Source organism: Ips typographus, linkage group LG11 (genome assembly GCF_016097725.1).
Source record: "Ips typographus isolate SLU linkage group LG11, UJ_Ityp_2.0, whole genome shotgun sequence".
Classification (NCBI taxonomy): Eukaryota; Metazoa; Arthropoda; class Insecta; order Coleoptera; family Curculionidae; genus Ips; species Ips typographus.
In genome coordinates, this window is record NC_138432.1 from 2,918,911 (window position 1) to 2,939,212 (window position 20,302).

The 20,302-nt window shown below is 38.0% G+C and overlaps 2 protein-coding genes and 1 long non-coding RNA gene across 3 annotated transcripts in view; 1 reads left to right on the top strand and 2 right to left on the bottom strand.

Moving 5' to 3' along the window:
• The first annotated feature begins 407 nt into the window (after nucleotides 1-407).
• On the top strand, nucleotides 408-3,106 carry LOC145735535 (uncharacterized). Its single transcript, XR_014179699.1, has 2 exons — nucleotides 408-611; nucleotides 2,662-3,106. It is a non-coding gene; the product is annotated as an uncharacterized LOC145735535 (long non-coding RNA).
• An 8,006-nt stretch (nucleotides 3,107-11,112) lies between these two features.
• On the bottom strand, nucleotides 11,113-11,526 carry LOC145735696 (uncharacterized). The gene has a single exon (XM_081989672.1). It carries the CDS (start codon nucleotides 11,524-11,526, stop codon nucleotides 11,113-11,115), a length of 414 nt encoding a protein of 137 aa, XP_081845798.1.
• Nucleotides 11,527-13,006: 1,480 nt separating this feature from the next.
• Nucleotides 13,007-20,302, bottom strand: part of LOC145735697 (otoferlin-like) — a 47,461-nt gene continuing 40,165 nt past the window's right edge. The window contains 10 exon segments of the mRNA XM_081989673.1: nucleotides 13,007-13,278; nucleotides 13,334-13,380; nucleotides 13,382-13,485; nucleotides 13,940-14,068; nucleotides 14,120-14,358; nucleotides 14,411-14,486; nucleotides 14,489-14,596; nucleotides 14,651-14,745; nucleotides 18,314-18,514; nucleotides 18,570-18,740. Of these exon segments, the coding sequence (XP_081845799.1) occupies nucleotides 13,098-13,278; nucleotides 13,334-13,380; nucleotides 13,382-13,485; nucleotides 13,940-14,068; nucleotides 14,120-14,358; nucleotides 14,411-14,486; nucleotides 14,489-14,596; nucleotides 14,651-14,745; nucleotides 18,314-18,514; nucleotides 18,570-18,740 (1,351 nt within the window). The 3' untranslated portion in view covers nucleotides 13,007-13,097.

The following is a 20,302-nucleotide window of genomic DNA, read 5'->3' on the forward strand; positions in this document are numbered from 1 at the left end:
TATCTCCTTTATGACCACGACGTTATTCTCATCAGTGTTAAGTGTTCCACTAGTTTGGTGATTGATGTTTCATGACATTATCTGCAGTAATGATGCTGTCCGGTCTGCTACAATTTAGTAGTCAAAGCGATATTTATATCAATTACTTTAGGTATGTTTATGTTTACGTTTATTGTGACAGAGGCATTAAGTACAAAACCGTCGCCTTAGATTTAACTCCTCCGTTAGTTCGTATTTATTTACATTTGGTCAATGATCCATCGGATTTTACATTATCGGTTCACGGCTTTTAAACATTTAGCACTTACAACAATTGAATATTGAAAATTGCGGAACAAGTAATTAAGTGTTTTGTGATTCAAAACATCTGGTTGTGTTTGAATAGTTGCTACAATAATAGCAGTGCCTTTTCATTAATTTCAGGAAACTTTCATTAAATGCTGCGGACTCGGAGTACAACGCGGTAAACCACCAAAACGATACTCGATCCTGTCGAAGTCGAACGTAAGGAATGGACCAGAATCGACGGATTCAGCAAAAGACGACACTTTTCAGACCAACACTTCGGTGACGTACAAGAATTCGAACGATTCTTTTCCAGGATCGACTAGGTGACGAATGAATATTTATATATTACCGTAAAAACTCTTTACAAAATACCGACGAGTCTTTCTTTAGAAACTAGACAACACACACAACAGTGCATAATTTTTATTTATGTGTGAAATTGGGCAAAAAACGCATTTAAATGTAAAAAGTTCATTATCTCAGAAACTAAAAAAGCTATAAACGTCGTTTTTTCGAATTATTCATAAAACTGTCATGAATAATATTTAAAATCACGAGCGTAAGGTCCCTCATGGGTTTTCACTTCAAGGTTGGAATGAAAGAAAATTGGAAGTTAGTGAAAAAAGACACTTGTAACTGTAGTAAAAACTCAATATGTTATGAACCAAAAAAAAGGTAGAATCGGAATTTTTGCATTGAGGTATTTAGAAAACTTTCATGAATGACATAATAATTGATTTTATCGCACTAGTGCGGAAAATCACTAGTAGTAGAGTACAATAAAACAATCATTATCGCACAAGTGCCTGTAAAATCACTCATTACGTAACTGAAAGTTAGAGTTAAAAATTGATAATTTCTGTCTTAATCGTAGATAAAATATTGTACAATACTCGTGTGGTATGGCAAATTAATGTACTCGTGTGATCACCACAACTCGATCTACGATCTCGTCCTCGCAATGCTTCCCACTCCAATAAAAATGCTCATACCACACTAGTAATGTAAATCACCTTATTTATTACTAGCACGGTAATGGTCCATTACATAGCTTCCTTTGAGTTACGTAATGATCGATTTTACTACGCTAGGGCGATAATAATTGATTTTATCGCACTAATGCAGTAAAGCACTCTAAGAGTACAATAAAACAATCAGTATCGTACTAGTGGCTGTACAATCCCTCATTAAGTAACTCAAAGTTAGAGTTAAAAAATTACTAATTTATGTGTGTTGCTATTTTACATACAATATTTTATCTACGATTAAAATATTGTAATACTCGTGTGGTATGGCAAATGGACTCGTGTGATCACCACAACTCGATGTATGATCTCGTCGTGTCAATACTTCACACTCATCACTATAAAAATACTCATACCATACTAGTAATGTAAATAAGTATTACTGCACTTGAAGTTTACATCACTAATGCCCAGTTTCTGAACGAATAGATTATCTTTCACATAAGAATTTCGATTTGATAAATTGTCTTATTTGTTCAATCTGGGTTTCTGAACAAACCTTTCGCTTTCATAAGTTATGGAAAAGATATCTCAGCTAAAACGACCAGATATCTGATCCACAAATAGTGAAGCACGTGTATTGTCGGCTAACCTAAACAGATTTGACAGACGGTCATGGACCTTCATTTAACTTTTAAAGTTCTAGTAATTTGTTGATAATTTGTTATCAAATGGATGTTTCAGTGTGTCCTCTTCTAATGAGGAAGTCATGGAAATTGTCCATGCTATTGAGCGGCCAAATCGTTTTTGACATACTAACCACAAAAATATCTGTCCGATTCTTATCAGTTCCACTTATTTTTAGGTGGGAAACTAAATTAAAGTTATTGAATAATAAATATATATGGAACCGATAACTATTGAACCGATAGAGCTTGATGTTCAGAAACCGGGCATAAAAATTAGGCACCTTAATATCTTAATACTTAGAGTACTGATTTTTAGGGCTTTTACATTCATCCTAGTAGGTTATCCCTGAATTTTTTCAGAATTTCTCTTAGCCAAATTTGCCCGCTAGGGGCTTTTACCGTGGTGACTGAAATAGTTAACGTGACGCTCGATTTTCCTCCACCAAATCGACATTTCGACATCTATCCACTAGACATTTTTATGGGTGTTGTGGAAAGGTTGCCTTACCACCACACCGTGTTTCAACGCGATCATTAGGAGCACTGCAATGTTGAAACGAAAATGTTAGCTGCCTGGTCAGGAAAAGGGAGAGCAAAAAACGACAGTTAATGCGAAAATTATTACTTAGTAGGCATCACTAATAAAACTTTGAAGAAAATATATATTTTTTTAAACCAACAATCTCTTACATACTGATCAACAAAATTTTCTTTTACAGATTCAAGTTTTCTTTACGTCGCCTGACAAAACCCTCGGAAACTCGAAATGGTTCTGGCAAGTCACAGAACTCGCTGTCAGCTTTTGCCACGTTGCCAATAGTTACCGCCACGCACAACAACGATTCGAAACTGGCCAAACTATCTCAGTACTTCAAGTGTTTGAAAATAACGAACGCAAACGGTTCGCTGATCAATAGCAACAAGGAAATCCACTTGAGCATGGAGTTTCACAAGAAGGAAACAGACGAAACTTGCGATTCTTGTGATATCAGTAACAGCAGTTTGAAGGATGTGGAGAATGGCGCCATTGAAAACGAATTGGATGTGTATATTAACGAGCTGAAGAATGGAGAGATTTAAAGAAACTGTACCTTATTGAACAGACTTTATGTTCGATATGACCAATATGGAGACTGAGAATTAGTAATTATATTTTTTAAGTTATTTGTTCTTATTACTTACGCCAGTTATCCTGTATATATTATAAAAGTACCAGGTGGTCAAGTAAGTGAGGAGGTCGGTCATATTTTTGGAATACTAAAAATAATACAGATATGCAAGACACGTTTTCTTACATTTTTGACATATAGATCCAACAAACAAAAAAAAAAGAAAAATTGTCTCCTTTCATTCTTGAAGAGAATACAATTTCCTACAAGGCTCTTTTTAACGTTTCTTGCTATCTTTAGATAGAAGCAGAGGTGTCGATTGTTGGATTACTGAAAAATTGCACTTTCTGGTCATTGAACTACTAGAATTGAATTACTTCTCAAAAACAATAATAACAAACAAAGGTAGTTGAACTACTTCAGTTCAAGTTCTTCTTCAAGTAATTCAATTGCTTTCAGAACAGTTCAACTAATTTGTTTTAACTGAAAGGAATACGGTTTCTTTTTGTCCTAATTAGGTTTTTTGTGCCTGAAATTACTTTTATTTTAATTGTAAGTATTAATTATAGGGGTCAAGACGTTCGAGTCTCTGACAATTTCTACCTATCTATTTTTTCCCTTGACAGATTTTAGAAATAGTCTAAAGTAAAAAATTCTATAATATATCAAGCAAGTATATACATGTTTTGCATCATTCTATGTAGTTCTTCATTGCCATTTACTATTTCTATTATTACTATTGTTAACCGTTTCTCCACTTATTTTGACGCCGTCTGTGTTTGATCTCAGATTTCTTCAGAGTATATGTTGAACAAGAGCTGTGATAGACTGCAACACTGTCTCACTCCTCTTGGAGGAGTTATCAACTTTAATTTTAGCGGTACCTATTTACTTTTCGTGTCCGGATCACACTATGTCACAACAGAAGTTTGCACCAGGTTTACGCTGCACCTCAAGACTGTTCGAAGTTTGTTAAGCAGTAATCAAATTGGGTATGAGAGGAAATGTCCCGATGCTAGTTCCTCCCTGATTGGGTCTTGCACCTCAACGAGCGATTTCTGGAGTCTTCTGGCTTCCTGAGGAACTTTTAAAGATAATATCTTGAACAAAAAGCTGTGTCGGGATTGGAGTCTGGGCCTCGTTGGTTGATGACCATAGAGCGGGTGCCTTGGTTTGATCTCATGTGTCCACCTTTCCTCTTCAGCGGCTACCTCTCTCCTAATGTGAGCACTGAAGTGATTTTAGCACTGAAAAACTTGCTCTCCAAATGCCTGGGAAAGAGCCAAATGAGCCTAAATGCTTCCGACCAGTTTCTCTTCTATGCCAGACGTGTAAGCTCATGAAACGAATGATTCTGAACAGAATCTGAGCGACTATCGAGAAGCTAATACCGGAACGAGCTGGTTTTAGACCCGTAAAATTTTGTGCCGGACACGTCCTTGTCCAATACATCGAGGATGGCTCCGAAAAGAAGAGATCACAGGGGCTGACTTAATTGACCTATATCTATTAAGTCATCTCTATCAGCAGTTGGAGCGTATACTTGGATTATGTTTAAGTCCAGTGCATGGTTCGTTATGAAAGTAATGCGCATTTTCTAGGATAATACATTTATTGATCCTATCGATATAAATGCTTAAGTTCTTTTGAAATATTCTTCATATGCATCAATGCACTTTCGGAGACGTTTCTGTTGATGGTTGGAAGGTAACCTGAAACTCCTCTACAGGAATGCCTTTCAACAACGTTGTAACGTGCGTTTTAATGTTTTCCAAGCTTAAAAGAAAAGCTTGAAGCTAAAGGAAAAAGCGGGAATTGTAATTAAATGGTTTTTCTTTGCCTTCCTCATCGCAGTCTTGTATCCGATTGAGTCGTTCTGACTTTGTCTAAGTTTCTGAGTGTGAGCCATGCAATCATCTTCCTTTTGCCTCATCTCAGTTCCGACTCTACTGTTTTCCTATGTTGGTGCTAATATGATCCGCCCTGCGTATTTAATTTTTCCAGTACCATCTATATCTAGGAGCTAGTTCCTAATTTATAGATTCGTGAGTAGTTGAATTAATGCGAGTAGCTCAACTACTTCACAGAAATATTATGTAATTCGTAATACGTTCACTTATTTAAATTATTTAATAATAATACGTCCAGTCTACTGACAGTAATGTGGATAACAACATTACTAAAAAAAAATATTTTTTAGCCAACATCGTTAATATTCTCGATATGCTGTTGACTTCCTGTCTTATTTGATCACCCGGTGCAAATTTCAGTTAAAATATTTACGTTTACGTTGAATTTGTTGACCTATTGTAAAATGACTAGCTGTTAAGAATAGTGTGTTTTTATATATGTAAGAGTAGTTGAAAGAAAACAAATGCACATATTATATTATTTATAAATAATGTAAAGCTCAATATAAATAAAAAGTTTTATGACTGTCGGCAGATCGAGTCAAGTGTGTTATTTATTAATATACAGAGAGTTTCTTAATGATGGGCTGAACTAAATTCAAGTCGAAGGTTCATATGTTTCTAACATAAAGGGTCTCAAAATTGTGTTCTTTTTCAGTTCTTTCTATCCTAAGTATGTGTTTTTCAACCCCTTGCGTGGGGTTTAAATAAAACGGACAATTGGCCAATATAGTTTTTTCCTAAGAACATAACTGTGCTAACCACTCAGACTCTCATAATAATGCCTTTCTCTTTTAAATACATATTATTCGTTTGTTTATTAAAAGTTGTTTTACAAAGAAAACTCCAATAGATATTATAAACGCCTAACCAAAAACGCAAGTTTACACACATTTTTTCCCCAAGTTACTAATACTCCTTCAAATGCCAAACATGATGACAGGATCAAGTACTTCTATCAGAGCAACTCCTTGGGTCCTTTTACTGTGGTTGTGGAAGGCCCCATAGATAAGAGTGTTGGTAATATGCACCCTTTGTCCATAGTTAAGATGCTCAGTCAACTCAAACTGCAAAACGATCGTGGGCCCCTAGGTAAGGGTAAAAATAAAATTATAATTGAGTTCAGTAATGCTGAGGCAGCTAACAGTTTCGTCTCGCATAGTGAGTTAGCCAGTAAAGGGTACAATCTTTATATTCCAGAGTATAATGTCTGCTCCAAGGGTATTATTAGAGGTGTACAATTTGATTTCACTTTAGAGGAAATATTGAATAATATTCAGTCTACTGTTGATATTTTAAAAGTAGTTAGATTTAACAGGAGGTCACTAAATGAGAAGAAGGAAGTTGTATTTGTAAAGACTGGAACGTGTCTACTGACATTTTCCGGAAAAAGTATCCCCAAGTCAATTAATTTGTATGGTGTTGAAATGGAGGTAGAAAATTATATAATGCCCGTCACTCAGTGCTTTAACTGTTTTCTCTTTGGTCATACTAAAAAACAGTGCAGAGGTAAGCCTAAATGTGCAAAATGTTCAGACCAAGGCCACTCAGATGATGATTGTACAAAGGACTTTAGGTGTGTTAACTGTGGTAACAACCACAGGTCAACCAATAAGGAGTGTCTCGAATACAAAAGGCAGAAACAAATCAAAATATATATGTCAGTAGACAGAGTTTCTTTTTATGAAGCTGATAAAATGCTTCCAAAAATTAAAAAGTCCTCTTTCTCAAGGCAGGCTGGGGATTTCCCCAACTTGCGTGAGCGGGATGGAAAGAATGTACAGGGATTTAGTCAGGTATCTAATAACAGAGATGTATATCAGAAAAGTAAAAATAGGTAAACATTAGAGAAAAACCCTTCTTACAGTAGTGTAGCATCACAAACTGGCGTCTCGACGTTCGGATGTAAAAAAAAGAAAAATTAAATTTTGTCACCCCCTGTCACCCCCGGGTATGATAGGGAAGCTGTGAAACAGTGCTTGGTGCCACAACCAACTCGTATGAAGGCATTCGACTCAGGTTCTTCTTGGTGCCATGATGTGGGGGGCCCCCCCGGGCATACCTCACAGCATGGTGCCAGTTCAGAGGGTGTGGACAAGCCTCTTGAGGAGGTTGAACAAATGAGATTTGCGTTGTTAAATATTGTGAAAAATATGCATTTTAGTGATATGCTGTTGATGCAAAATGTATTAAAAAACTTGAATGTGTCTTTAGATGTGCCAGGTCTTCCTTCAGAGATGGAGGATGATACTTGGTGACAAGTTCGCTGCCCCTTTGCGTGTCCTCCAATGGAATATATGAAGTGTATATTCCAATCTTATAAATTTGCAATTATTTAATAACAGTAATAAGTTTGACATCATTGTGTTGCAAGAGACATGGCTGAGGAATACTCAGTTTTCCTCTCTAAAGGGATATGTATGTGTCAGAAGTGATAGGAATGACGGTAAGGGTGGTATCCTTACCCTTGTTAAATCTGGTTTAGAGTTTGACATTGTTGACAACTTAGTTGCCAACATCCCCATTAATTTCCAAATCCAATCTATTAAGCTTAAACTTTCAAATATTACCTTAGTGAATGTGTACTGTCCTCCTAACATTCGAATTGAGTTCAACCAGCTCAAAAGTGTCATGGATCAGTTTGCTCACCCAAAACTGATAGTGGGAGACTTTAATAGTCAACACCCCTTATGGGGAAGTGATATATCCAACATGATGGGAAACCACATATAATATGCTTGATAATAATGATATTTTGATCCTTAATGATGGTTCACCAACTAGGTTCACTAGTCCTCTCTTGAACAAGTCTTGCCCGGATATCTCTGTCATTTCTGTTGCCTTGAGCCCTTATTGTATCTGGAGTACAATGGAGGACACAGGGAGTAGTGATCATTTTCCAATCCAAATTTCAATCTCAGGTGAAGGTCGGAGTCAGTCACCAAGTTATCTAAGTAGGGAAAGTGTTTCTAAACTTAATGTTAAGGGCTGTAATTGGGATTCATATTATGTGGCAGCATTGAATAAACTAAATAAATGGGGTTCCATTTCAAATTATAGTGAGTTTGAAAAGTTTCTGAGTGAAGTAGTTCAGGAGAATGTTCCTATACGCAAGCCTTATCTCGGTAAAAATCCCAAGCCTCCTACCCCTTGGTGGGACACTGAATGTAATAATATCTTATGTCTTCGTAAAGAAAAACTTAAAAAGCTTCGAGCTAATGCTTCCATTGAGAATTTTGTTGAATGCAAGTCATGGCTTTGTCTAAATTTGTATTTAAAAACAAAAAGAATGCCTCCTTTGTCAAATTCTGCAACAATCTAAACCGTAACACTCCAATGGGTGAAGTTTGGAAAACTGTGAAAAGATTTGGCAGTAGTATAAATAAACCTAACTGTAAGACGGTTAGCATAGCAGAGAGGGTGGCAGTAGAGATGCTGGATGGGTGGGAGCAGGCTTCTATTGGGCTGACTCCCTCCGAATTTTGCTTCACACCGGGTTATGGGGGGAGTGATCCTCCATTCTCCCTTCTGGAACTGGAATACGCACTGAAGGACAAACGGGACACCTCACCAGGAATGGACAATGTTTACTACTCCATGATTAAGAATCTTCCAGTCCGAGCAAAGGAGTTGTTGTTGGGGATGTATAATAGGGCACTCTTTGGTCACGAGATTCCATTTCAATGGAATAGAACTAAAATTCTACCTTTATTGAAGCCAGATCATCAGCCGGGAAACGCCAAAAGCTACAGACCAATTGCACTTACTTCTTTCGTGGGGAAAGTCCTGGAAACAGTTATTAAAAACAGAATAGAATGGGACTTGGAGAATAGGAGTTGGTTTCCTGGTGACCAGATGGGATTTAGGAGGGGGAAGGGTAGTTTGGAGTGTCTTTCTACCCTGACTTTATGTATACTTAAAGGTTTCCATACAAAACTGTATACGGTGGGAGTCTTCCTGGATGTTTCAGCTGCTTATGATAACGTAAGCATTCATAAATTGTATGATATTTTTGGGAGAAGCTAGCATATCTACCGATATTAAAAATCTTATTTTTAACTTGCTATCTAATCGTGAAATTTACGTAGATTTGCTGGATAATAATATTTTGGGTCCGCGAAGGGTTACCATAGGATTGCCCGAGGGGTCCCCCCTGAGCCCAATATTATTTAATATTTACACCCGGAAAATTCATAAAATTCCAAAAACCAACATTAGGATAATTCAATATGCTGATGACATTGTTTTATATTGTAGTGGGCCTAATATTTCAGATATTATTAGGGAAATAAATGAGTTTCTGCTACAGCTGGGTGCCCTCTTTTCCTCATTGAACTTGCATCTGTCCCCTAATAAGTCAAAGGCAATAGTTTTCTCGCCAAGAAAATCATACATCTTTCCAATTGACTATATTACTTATGAGGGAAGTGTAATCTCATGTGTTAAAGAATATAAAATTTGGGTATCATACTGACTGAAAATTTGAACTGGTCTAAGCAGACTGATCGGATGTGTATTGGAGCTAGGAAGGGCATTAATGTTATGAAGGCTGTTACACGTGTGTGGTGGGGAGCAGATCCTGTTACCCTGCTCTCTATTTATAAGGGTCTAGTTCGGTCTCATCTTGACTTTGGTGGGTTTCTATTGAGTCCCATCACTAAGAAAAACCAGTGCAAATTGGACAAGGTTCAATTTGAAGCTCTGAGGGTTATTACGGGATGCATGAAATCCACTCCAACTAATTTGTTACTGTCGGAATGTGCTGAAATCGCTAGTTAGTGACTCGCAGATTGCCATTCAGAAGATCTCCAGGGCATCATCCAAACACCGTCTGGATCATATTACCTTTCTTACTAAGCAGATTATTATAGAGGCACATGAATCCGACCCTGTTGTGAAATTATGTTATGTGCCGAGCCACTGTGGCATTGCGGGTAATGAAAGGGCGGACCTCTTGGCCTGCCTGGGTAGGAATTTGAATGTACCGTTGCCCATTGAACTTGACTGGGATGAGTTTTACCCGGAGGTTAAGCGTAGGCATTCTGCTGGGTGGCAAATTGCTTGGAGGCAAACATTTTTGAGCAAGCGTAGATATCTTGGCGAGTCTGATGCGTTTCCCTCTAAGCCTTGGTTCTCTGGACTGACTTATAAAGATAGGAGGCATATTACCACCATTATTCGCATTAGGACTGGGCATTGTTTGGTGCCTCAACATTTGTTTATGTTGGGAAGAGCAGACTCTTCATTATGTCATTGTGGTTCGCAGGGCACGTTGGAGCATATTTTGTTCCAATGTGACCGAATGAATGGTGATTTGTACCAGGAATTAATTAAAAGTGGAATCCAGGCTCCTGTATGCTTGCGGGGTGTGTTGGGTTCGCCGTGATCCACCATAATTAAACTCATTTGTCATTTTTTGAAAGTTAATAATATTGATTTATGATTTGAACATTATTGGATCATTTCCAGGTCTCTGACACCTTCTTTTCCATCCGAGGCTCTTCCAAAAGTGTGACAGCTCCTCCAGAGTCTTACTAACTTCTTAATCAGACCTAAGAGGAGAAGCTTAAGCTCTGACGTGGCGTAGGCCACCCTCGACCTAACCTAACTTGGCCTGGCTGAATACCCTAGTGGTGAAAGCCATAAAGAAAGTTAAAAAAAACCACACATTTCAGCGACACCTGCGAACTGACACCAAAACATCTTCTTCCTCTTCTTTAATTATATCTGTCGATCTGTTAATTGAGTCGCCTTGGGAGCTCTTAAAATGTCGATGGCCAGCTATCCATCTCTAAGGTAGTCTGTTAAAATTCAATCTCCCGCTGCTCTTTTCTGGAATGCTATCCACGGTAGTCGATCTTCTTTCATTCGGGTTACATGAGAGTGCCATTGTCGTTTCCTTTGCCGCCCCCATCTCATTACGTCCGGCACCTGACATTCATCTCTTATAAGCTCGTTCCTGACTCGGTCTCTTCTCGAGCTTCAATGCCGTAAGTCGTGATTGGCCTAACGCAAGTCTTGTAACTCTGGACCTTGCTGTCAATACCCATATATTTATTTGATCACACTACCTTTATGTCCATACCCACGTACTTAAACTTGGATACTTGCTCAAATTGCTAGGTTTATCTTGGACTACGAGCTTACATCTTTATGGGTTCTCTGGATAGGATATGTTTATGTTTAGTTGTGCTGCTAGTAGATGTAATTTATGGATCTGTCGTTGCAGGTCATCCTCTGTTTCTCCGATGAGAACTGCGTCATAGGCGTAGCATATTTTGGTTATATTTTCTTCCATTATTAGGATATTGTTGAATTGATTATTGAATATAAATGGGCTGAGACTCTCTCCCTGTCTGATTCTTCCTGGTGTTCCTATGTTTTTCGTGTAGCTGTCTACTGCTTTAATACTTGTGTAGTTGCCGGTATTTAGATTTTGTATAACTTTGGCAATGTCGTCGGGCACCACTCTCTCCTTTAGTAAGTCGATAACGTCAGTCAAATGCCTTGGTGTGGTCGACCAAACATAGGTAGGCTGGCACGTTGTATTGAAATGATTTTTCATTTAATTGTTTGACTAAGATAAGGCATCTGTAAATGGCTGTCGTTTGAAACCCTTCTGTTCTTCTTTGTTCGTAACTGTGCCTCGATCTTACATTTCAAGATGTGTGTGAAGAGCTTTATTCTTGAATTTAAGAGAGTTATGCCTCTATAGTTCTCGGATAAATTTTTCTGCCCCTTTTTAAAGATAGGGATAGTATCGCTTTTATGTCAGTCGCTGGGTGTTTCTAATGTATCGGGGATCTTTCCATATAATGTTGTCATCTTGGTAAAGAGTTCGGGGCCGGCGTATTTTATAAGTTTGTTGCTAATGATGTGTGCTCCTGGTGCGTCTTGATTCCTTCCTGTAACCAAAACATACATACCTGAAATCTGCTTCTTCTATTTAGAAAGAAAGCTTATACTTCCTAACCATAGATAGATATGGTACTTATAGATAGATATGTTTACATATAAATATTAGGACATCTTTTGAATGTACGTGTAGCACCAGGTGAACGAAAGGGTTGTAAGTTCTAGCTAACGACAATTCGCTATAAATGTGCAAGAACATAATGATGCAATATTTCAGCAGCAGTGGATTAGAAGAAGAAGTCTGCTTCCATGGCCTCCGCCCCCACCAGCCCTATCTTGCTATGATTTTTTCTTGTGAGGTCGATTAAAGGATATCAGACTCAACCTACAACCAGAGATTTTATTGCGAAAATTAACTCTTTCTGTTGGAATGTCAAACAACGCCCTCTAGCAGCCACATGTGGAACTGACAAAACTTCAAATATTAAAATATTTGTAGCATCAGGATAGTCGGTCTTGGTCGAAATTGGCTTAACTGTTTTAAACAAGTTGTTGTATGGATGTGCGTATGTATCTTATGTTGTGTTATTTACGGAAACTTTTGAATACCCCCCACCACTTTGTTTTTAGAGATATATCGGAAAGTGTCAAATAAAAAGTTTAGTTTATGCCCACTTTAATGCTCAGGTATTTTTTATTACGTTAATATGGCAGACATAACAGAAAAATCACTTTGCTGGATATTCGATAATACCTCAATTTTTCTCTTGACCGTTTTACTTGTATTTTTTTCACCGCAAGCCTCCACGATGGATAATTTCACACATCCACTATACATCGCATTATTAGCTGGCCACCCTGTACATAAAAACGCTTGGAAATCACTAGGTAATCAAACGAAAATGTCTGCACATGTATTTATTTGGACAAAGTTAACAAATTGGAGATAATTAAACAAAATAAAAATCAAGTTAGAAACTAAAATAATATAAAACGATTGTAAATACGTTTATATTACCAATGTTTAAAAATGTGAGAGTATGATTGTCATTAATATTATTACGTTTGAAGAAGAACATCATAAATTATGTATATAGATTTGTATTTATTTACTTTGGTGCTCTGCCTGTCACTATTTTATATACCTGCAGTTTGAACTTCTCCATTTTTGTATACCTATATGTGTTGCAACAAGAAGTTAAAATAAACTATCCAGTAATACAAGGACACCCTGTACATTGCGTAAGTAAAAGGTGTGTCGTTTGAGCATTAGTTACAAGATTACGCCCCCAACAGTTTTTTAACAGTATACCCAGGTATGGAGTAGAAAAAAATCAAAATAATCATCGCCACCGCAATAATGATGAACAACTTCAGGATCGTCCATTTGTAATTATGCCACAAAATGTAGCGGATTGACTTGATCGGATTCATAAACCACATAAACGACGAGTCCGGACGACTGTAAAAATGATAAAAATGTCATTTCAAAGCCGCAGATTTTCTGCAAAGCTTACTTGGGTTTCTCCAAAGGATCGGGCTCTCCTCTTCCTAAACCAGCGGGGAGTTTTTTCCGCCTCCTCGCTGGTCAGCAGGTGGAATTCTGCCTCCACTTTTCCAGTCAGTTCCATTTCTTCGTTTTCCTTTTTCACGTAGAACGGCCACCAACCTGTGCAGAAAACATAAAGACCATTGCTTCAAACATCCATTTGAAAGGTGTAAGATCGAAGGAAGAAAGTAAACAACTCTCCCAGATCTTAAATAAGTTAAGTTCTTTAGTTCCAAATTATTGTATTTTTCTGTATATAAAGATAACAAAACATGTTGAAGGTAATTTCATTATTTACAAGAATGACAGAATTAAAGATGTTCGCCAAAAGTTGTCAAAGACGCACAACAGAAAATTTAGTTTGAAAACACAAACATTGACTAGAATTTACTTGAAAAGTAGAATTTTTATTTTTTTTATATTCATTTTACTGAAACTTTTGCAAATTTATGGTTCACATTTTATTGTTTTCTTAGTTTTGAACAGCAAAGAAAGAATTATGTGTATATGTATATGGATTTCTTATATAAGCAGAATGTGACTTGACTGATCAACGTCGAAATGTCTCATTCACCTTTAATTCGTCTCTGTTTGAAAATATTAACGGTAGGCACAGAGTCGTCCGGTTTCAACATGTCCAAAGTGCACAACTTTGAGGATTTTGCCCCCCGAGGAAATCGGTTCAAGTCCAGGGTAACCGCACCTAGAACACGCATTCAAAATAACGGTTTTAACCGCCATCATCAGCTATAACCTAGAAAATCGTCGGCAGAAAAGTGATCAGCGTCCCACACTTGTAATTCCAATCGCGCAGGAATTTTGCATTCGGTTTCATCCCAGGAGAACAAAGACTCTTTTCTGGTTATCACGATTTTCTGCTCGGCCACCAAATACTCAAACGGGAAAACAAACCGCCAGTTAAAGTTACCTTCTCCAGTAAGAGAACGATAGTGGATATCAGTTGACTGGCAGTCTTCCTGACCTTTTAACCATCTAAAAATAAATAATCGTCAGGTTTCTGCCTAAAAATGTCTATCAAACTTACCCTTTAACGTAAATATCCGACATTTTCTCACCGGTAAAAAAAGCATCATCCTCCAAAACTACTTCATCCGTGTTCCTATAATAACACGCAACTCGTAACTCTTTGGTTTTCGGGGTGATATGTCGATGGGAGGTCCCGGTAGCGGCATATCCATAGGAAACATATCCACCCACATTTCCAGTTTTCCTGTAAATCAAAGCTGTTACAGTAAATTAAATTGCAATAAAACTACTATATAACCTTGTTCTATACCAGGTTTGTCGGGATTGTAAAGTGGTCGAGTTTCCACGTGTTCTGGTACTAAGTGACAACCAATTTTGGGAATTTCCTGCCATCTGAAAAGGTATACATTGTGTACCTTGAAAATGGTGAGGTTTTGTTTTTTGTTTATCAATCCCAATCCTCTGACCGGTTTCGCCGTATTACGGCTCATCAGAGAGGCTATAGGGCTTGATAACCAAAGAACAAAACCTTCGTTCCAGTATAGTCAACTGGATGCCAGAAATGATAGTTGTGTGCAACATCTGGTGACATCTGTACTCAACTCTATGAGTTAGAAAGTACAGATGGCGTTCCAAAATCTAGGAACAGCACCATTAATGCCGCATCATTCGGTAAACACCGATCTGATTGGTTGAAAATGGTGAGGTTTTGTTTTTTGTTTATCAATCCCAATCCTCTGACCGGTTTCGCCGTATTACGGCTCATCAGAGAGGCTATAGGGCTTGATAACCAAAGAACAAAACCTTCGTTCCAGTATAGTCAACTGGATGCCAGAAATGATAGTTGTGTGCAACATCTGGTGACATCTGTACTCAACTCTATGAGTTAGAAAGTACAGATGGCGTTCCAAAATCTAGGAACAGCACCATTAGAATGATGCGGCATAGGAGACAACAACAACAACACAACTATCATTGTGTACCTTGTTGACTTACTTACTTATTTTACTGTAGGTTAAAGTTATGAGCTAATAGGTTATAAATAGATATTTCTGTTTTGGCCTCACTGCCCAAAATAGAAAGGCAAATCATTGTTCAGTATGAACCATCGGCCTCCTTAAGAGGACTTGAAGAAGCCACCCAGGCCCTATCTACAGCCTGTAAGACCGTTGTTTGTGGTTGCTAAGGACTTAAATGAATAAAAGCTGTAAGTAGAACCTTCAAATAGACAAAGCAGTCGGCAAATACGTGCCCCGGTGTTTCTTCGTAACTCAGTATTGAAGCCGCCTTTTCAATACTGAGCTTTACGGATTCCCAGCTTATGCTAGTGATTTACTTATTTAATCCTGTCTAAGCTATCTAAAATGACGAGAAAATAAGTACCGATCGGTACACGCAACTTGTAGGGATTGACACACCAGGTTGTTTGATATTTCGAAGCCACGACATTTTCTTTCTGCCCTCTATTTTGTTTCTGTTAATAGTTGGAGCAAATCGTACCTTTTTTGGTTAGTTTTTCTTGCTGTTCACGGGACTTTCCAGATTGTTCGGTAGAGATACATTTCAAATGCTTGCAGCTTATTAAATGCGTCCAACCTTCATGGTCCAGCCTTCCATCTCATACAACAGTACGGACCATCCGTAAAATTTTGGGAATCTTATTCTGAGATTGAGGTCAAAGTCAGTTGTCAAAGAGTTGGTAAAAACGATTTTGCATCTCACACAACCAAGTCCCCAGAACCTTCACATAACCAAGTCCCCAGAAAAATAAACTTTTTTACTCGCTCTGTGTCTTCACTATCGTATGAGAGTTCTGGATCTCATTCAATTTGCATGTGACGAGTACTAAAAATTTTGTGTGTTTTGTGTTAGTGTTAATTCCCCTAAGCCGGCCGTTCATTCCAACTAGAAAGAGCCTTTGAAGGTCATTCATATTGTCTGCTATGAGGACTACATTTGCGTATATTATATGTTAATCTATGTGACATTTACTTTGATGCTTAATTTGTTGTCCTTCGAGAGCTCCTTGGAAAATGTTCTCAAAGTAAATGTTAATTAGAAGTGGGGAGAAAACACATCCCTGTCTTACAACTCTAAGGATTTAAAGATCTGCTAACAGGCACTGCAAAAAACCATGGTTTGTCGTTCCCATCACCAGGTAATGGAAGAATGTTTTTTTGAGTGTACCGACCCACTAACAAATCTTATTATTTATATAGTAAAATATTATTATAGCATGTTGTTTGTTGCTGACTGCAACGGATTTTTTTAACTCTATTAAAAATCAAACCTCAGCATAATATTAATAATCCATTATTTTATAACAAGCTCCCTGAGAAAGAAATGTATTAAAGGGATAATTTGATTGAATTTAAGTATATAATAGAAGAAAAAACCCAACAGAAACCAGTTACAGCATTCGAAGATTTGGAGGAAAATACCTTACCGGTGGACTTTTATGTATTCATCATCCCTCTGAGCTACCTCTTAACGTGACAGTATCTTTATCACGTTTTCGTTTTATTTTCTTTGCATTATTACTACTCTAAATTATTACTAAATAAACTAGTTTTGAATGTTTTGATTCACTTGTAGTTTTATACGTGTTCATTGCCTGGTTGAACAAAGTTCGGTAAGCGCATATATTAAAATAACTTCTTCTTAAGTCTCTGTCGATACACGAAGGTTGGCTATCCAAATGGCTAACATAGTCCTGGATACTGCAGCTCTGAATATATCTAATGAGAAGCCATCTTCTCAGATCCTTTAATCATGAATTTTGACGTGATATCTTTCCTTGTATTTTTGATTATCAGTCTCAGAAACTCATACTTCTCGCCTCTCATAACGTGGCCAATGTAACTCGTTTCTCGTTGTTTTATTGTCAGTAGAAGTTTTGATTTGTTCTCCCAAAAGCCTCAGCACCTCCTCATTTGTTACTCTTTGTACCCATGGTATGCGGAGTATTATTTTGTACCAGTACCTACATCTTAAAGGCAGGCTCCTTTCTAGACCAGAGTTAACAGTCCAACTTTCACAGTCGTGCAGTAAAACCGAGAAAATATAGCACCAGACTATACGAATTCGAAGTTCCAATCTGAGGTCTGCTCTTGTAATTCTAACTTGTTAAATTCTGGATCTTACATCTTTCTTGAGGTCGATCTGATCATTAGAAGAACTAGCGTCTGCTAAATATATCCAAAGCTTTCGTATTTTTTGTAATGAAACGTCTGGCACCATGTTGCAGCAGCATAGGAAGGATGTATGGGAAGGTTGTCGGTTCTACTATTTTCCGCCAGCAGCGTGGTGTCTAGAATGAGATAGGCTCCTAGTATTTTCCTGGGGTTTGGACAGTGAATACTTACCTACTCCTTGTATTTAGGTACGTATTCAATATAATGCTTTGCGTTGCTTGAGGGAAAACTGCGTCGATCTTCCTTACTACCTACCTTCAAGACCATATCTTTTAATTTTGCCATCATCCTTAAAGGCTTGTTTTCCAAACTTAAGTCATAAGCTATAAACTCATGTATGAACTTGACACCTTCTTTTTACAGCGTCATAGTAAACAATATAAAGTGTGGGCTAGAATGTTGGCAAAAGAGAAAGAATCCTGCCGAACCTCTCAGTATTTTTGTGTAGATAGCGGTTTAGCTAACTGGTCTAAATTGTTTATAGTATTAGATACAGACAAACAATTAAACCGCAATTAGTATTCATTTAATTTCATTGTTTTTTTTATTATTATGCTGGTGTTTCCGACAACATATTCGTACAAAAAGGCTTTAAGTAAGGTTAGTCCAATACAATTTTTTATAAATACATTAATCGGGTAGGTAAGTAAAATCTGCTGAACTAAGTATGAAATATTTTTTTGTGCTGACGCTGATTCACGAGATAATCAAATTTTTCTTCTAAAAAGTGACCTTTTCTAAATTGCCTTGTTGCACAGTGTACTAACCGATGCAAAACTTGCAAAGCCGCGTGCTCCTCAAAATCCCCCCAAAAACCATTTTCACCGAATTCACTAGTGTGGTAGATGTGATTTCCGATTTTAATTTGTCCATCACTGTACACTGGGGGATCAAATTTAGCTTCTTTGCACAATTTCGCCAGAATCTGGGTGGGTTTCATAGCATCCCTCCAAGCATTAAACCCATTCCTGTAACACACTCTGGTCAACCATTTTAGTGAAATCAATACAAAACAAAACATACAATTCATATTTCTCGGGGAGGCCACAAGTGGCTCGATGTTTGCTGTAGAAACGATTTTCTAGATCGATTTTCGTTTCTCCAATCATGTCGTCAGACCCGAGTAAGTCCCAGTCGAATACCTGTACCGTCAATAGAGAGTCTTGAGGGATGGTGGCCTCAATTTCAAAACACCTATTAAATTAAACTCAGTGTCATTCATTCAACTGTAGAGATCTTTTTTTGTCGGTACAAGGCAACTATACGATAATATAAGCTTATATCCACTAAATAAAGGTTAGTTGTGTAGATTCAGTTTAATTTTGACATACCGAGTAGGTGAAACCTTCTGACCCTTTTTTGGACTTGAGCCGTATACCCACTATCACACAAAACCACTCTCGAGGGAACCCACCAACCTCCACGTCTCTTAAAACTACAAGGGAACTTTTTTTTCCCTTTTTTCTTTTTAATTTTTATTTGTCTTTTACCGTGCTTTTTTTTTCTTATTTTTATTTTTTATTTTATTTACCATCAGTTTCCTATTATCAATACTATTATCTACAGTACGTATAGTTTTTACTTATTATTTACAATTTATACATTTCCATTTATCATCTACAACCTATTTACAAGAATTTGAGTCGTTGTGCTCCTACATGGCATCTCCTCCTTCCCTATCGCCCTTTCACCCCACGCATTTTATTTCAATTTACCCCCTACCCTTAGCCTAACTTCTCCCACACCACTCCACTCTCTCTCATGTTCTCTCTCTCTCTCCTAAATCACACTCCTCCCTACATGTCGCGAGTCCTCCTCACTTCTCCCACATGTGCACAAACCGTCTCGCCTTAGAGCCACCCTTCTCAGATAGGTGGCCAGGTTGCCGTGGCTCGGCAGGAGCTGGCTGCCTCTAAATGACAACGGACATCTGTCCACCCCCACTTCCTTGCACAACTGGTACACCCTCCTCGTTTTGGTGGTGGTGTCCCAGCTGTTTTGCCCCACTCATTTATAGCTTCGCTTGATCTTCTTTCTCTCCCAAAGTTTAATGCCCTCCCATCCTCCTGTCTCTCCCTCCCATTTAGCCGACCTGGCTAGGCCATCCGCACGTACGATCCCCAAGCACTCCATTTCCACTCCAAAAATACCCTGTAAACCCTTTCGTGCTATCCCTGTAACCATGATCTTCACTTGTTCTACCAACCTGTGTAAGCTAGGCCTCTTAAGCGCTTCCACGGCCGCCAGGCAGTCAGTATATATTGAATATTTAACCTCCCCTTTAGATTCAACCATTTTAAGGGCTTCCCCTATACCCAGAATTTCTGCACTTAAGCTGTCCCTTTCCTGATCTTTCCAAAACTTTTCATTTCCACACCCCGGCAACCAGTATTACCTGATCGTCCGCGAATACTCCGTCCGTAAACTGACATTCTCTGGTCCTCTTCGTCGAACATCTCTAACCATTCGTTCAGGCAAACCAGCTAGAGGGACGGTCCCAGGCTAGACCTCTGTGACAGCCCCTCTGCACCCTCTCACTCACATCCCCACTCCTTACCACCTTGTCATTTATAAACTGTCACGCAATCTCCTTGAGGAGCCCTGGCACTCCGTCCTCTTACATTCTCCTGTCCACGTATGGCCACGCCATGTTGAATGCGTTTTTAAATTCTAGCATAACTACTAACACGTGCCAGTTCATCTCCTTATATTCCCTCAATTTCTGCAATAGTTTAATTTTAATATTATATATTATA

Coding starts and splice junctions, on each gene's coding strand:
- LOC145735696 (XM_081989672.1), bottom strand. CDS start 11,526: ATGAAAAATCATTTCAATACAACGTGCCAGCCTACCTATGTTTGGTCG.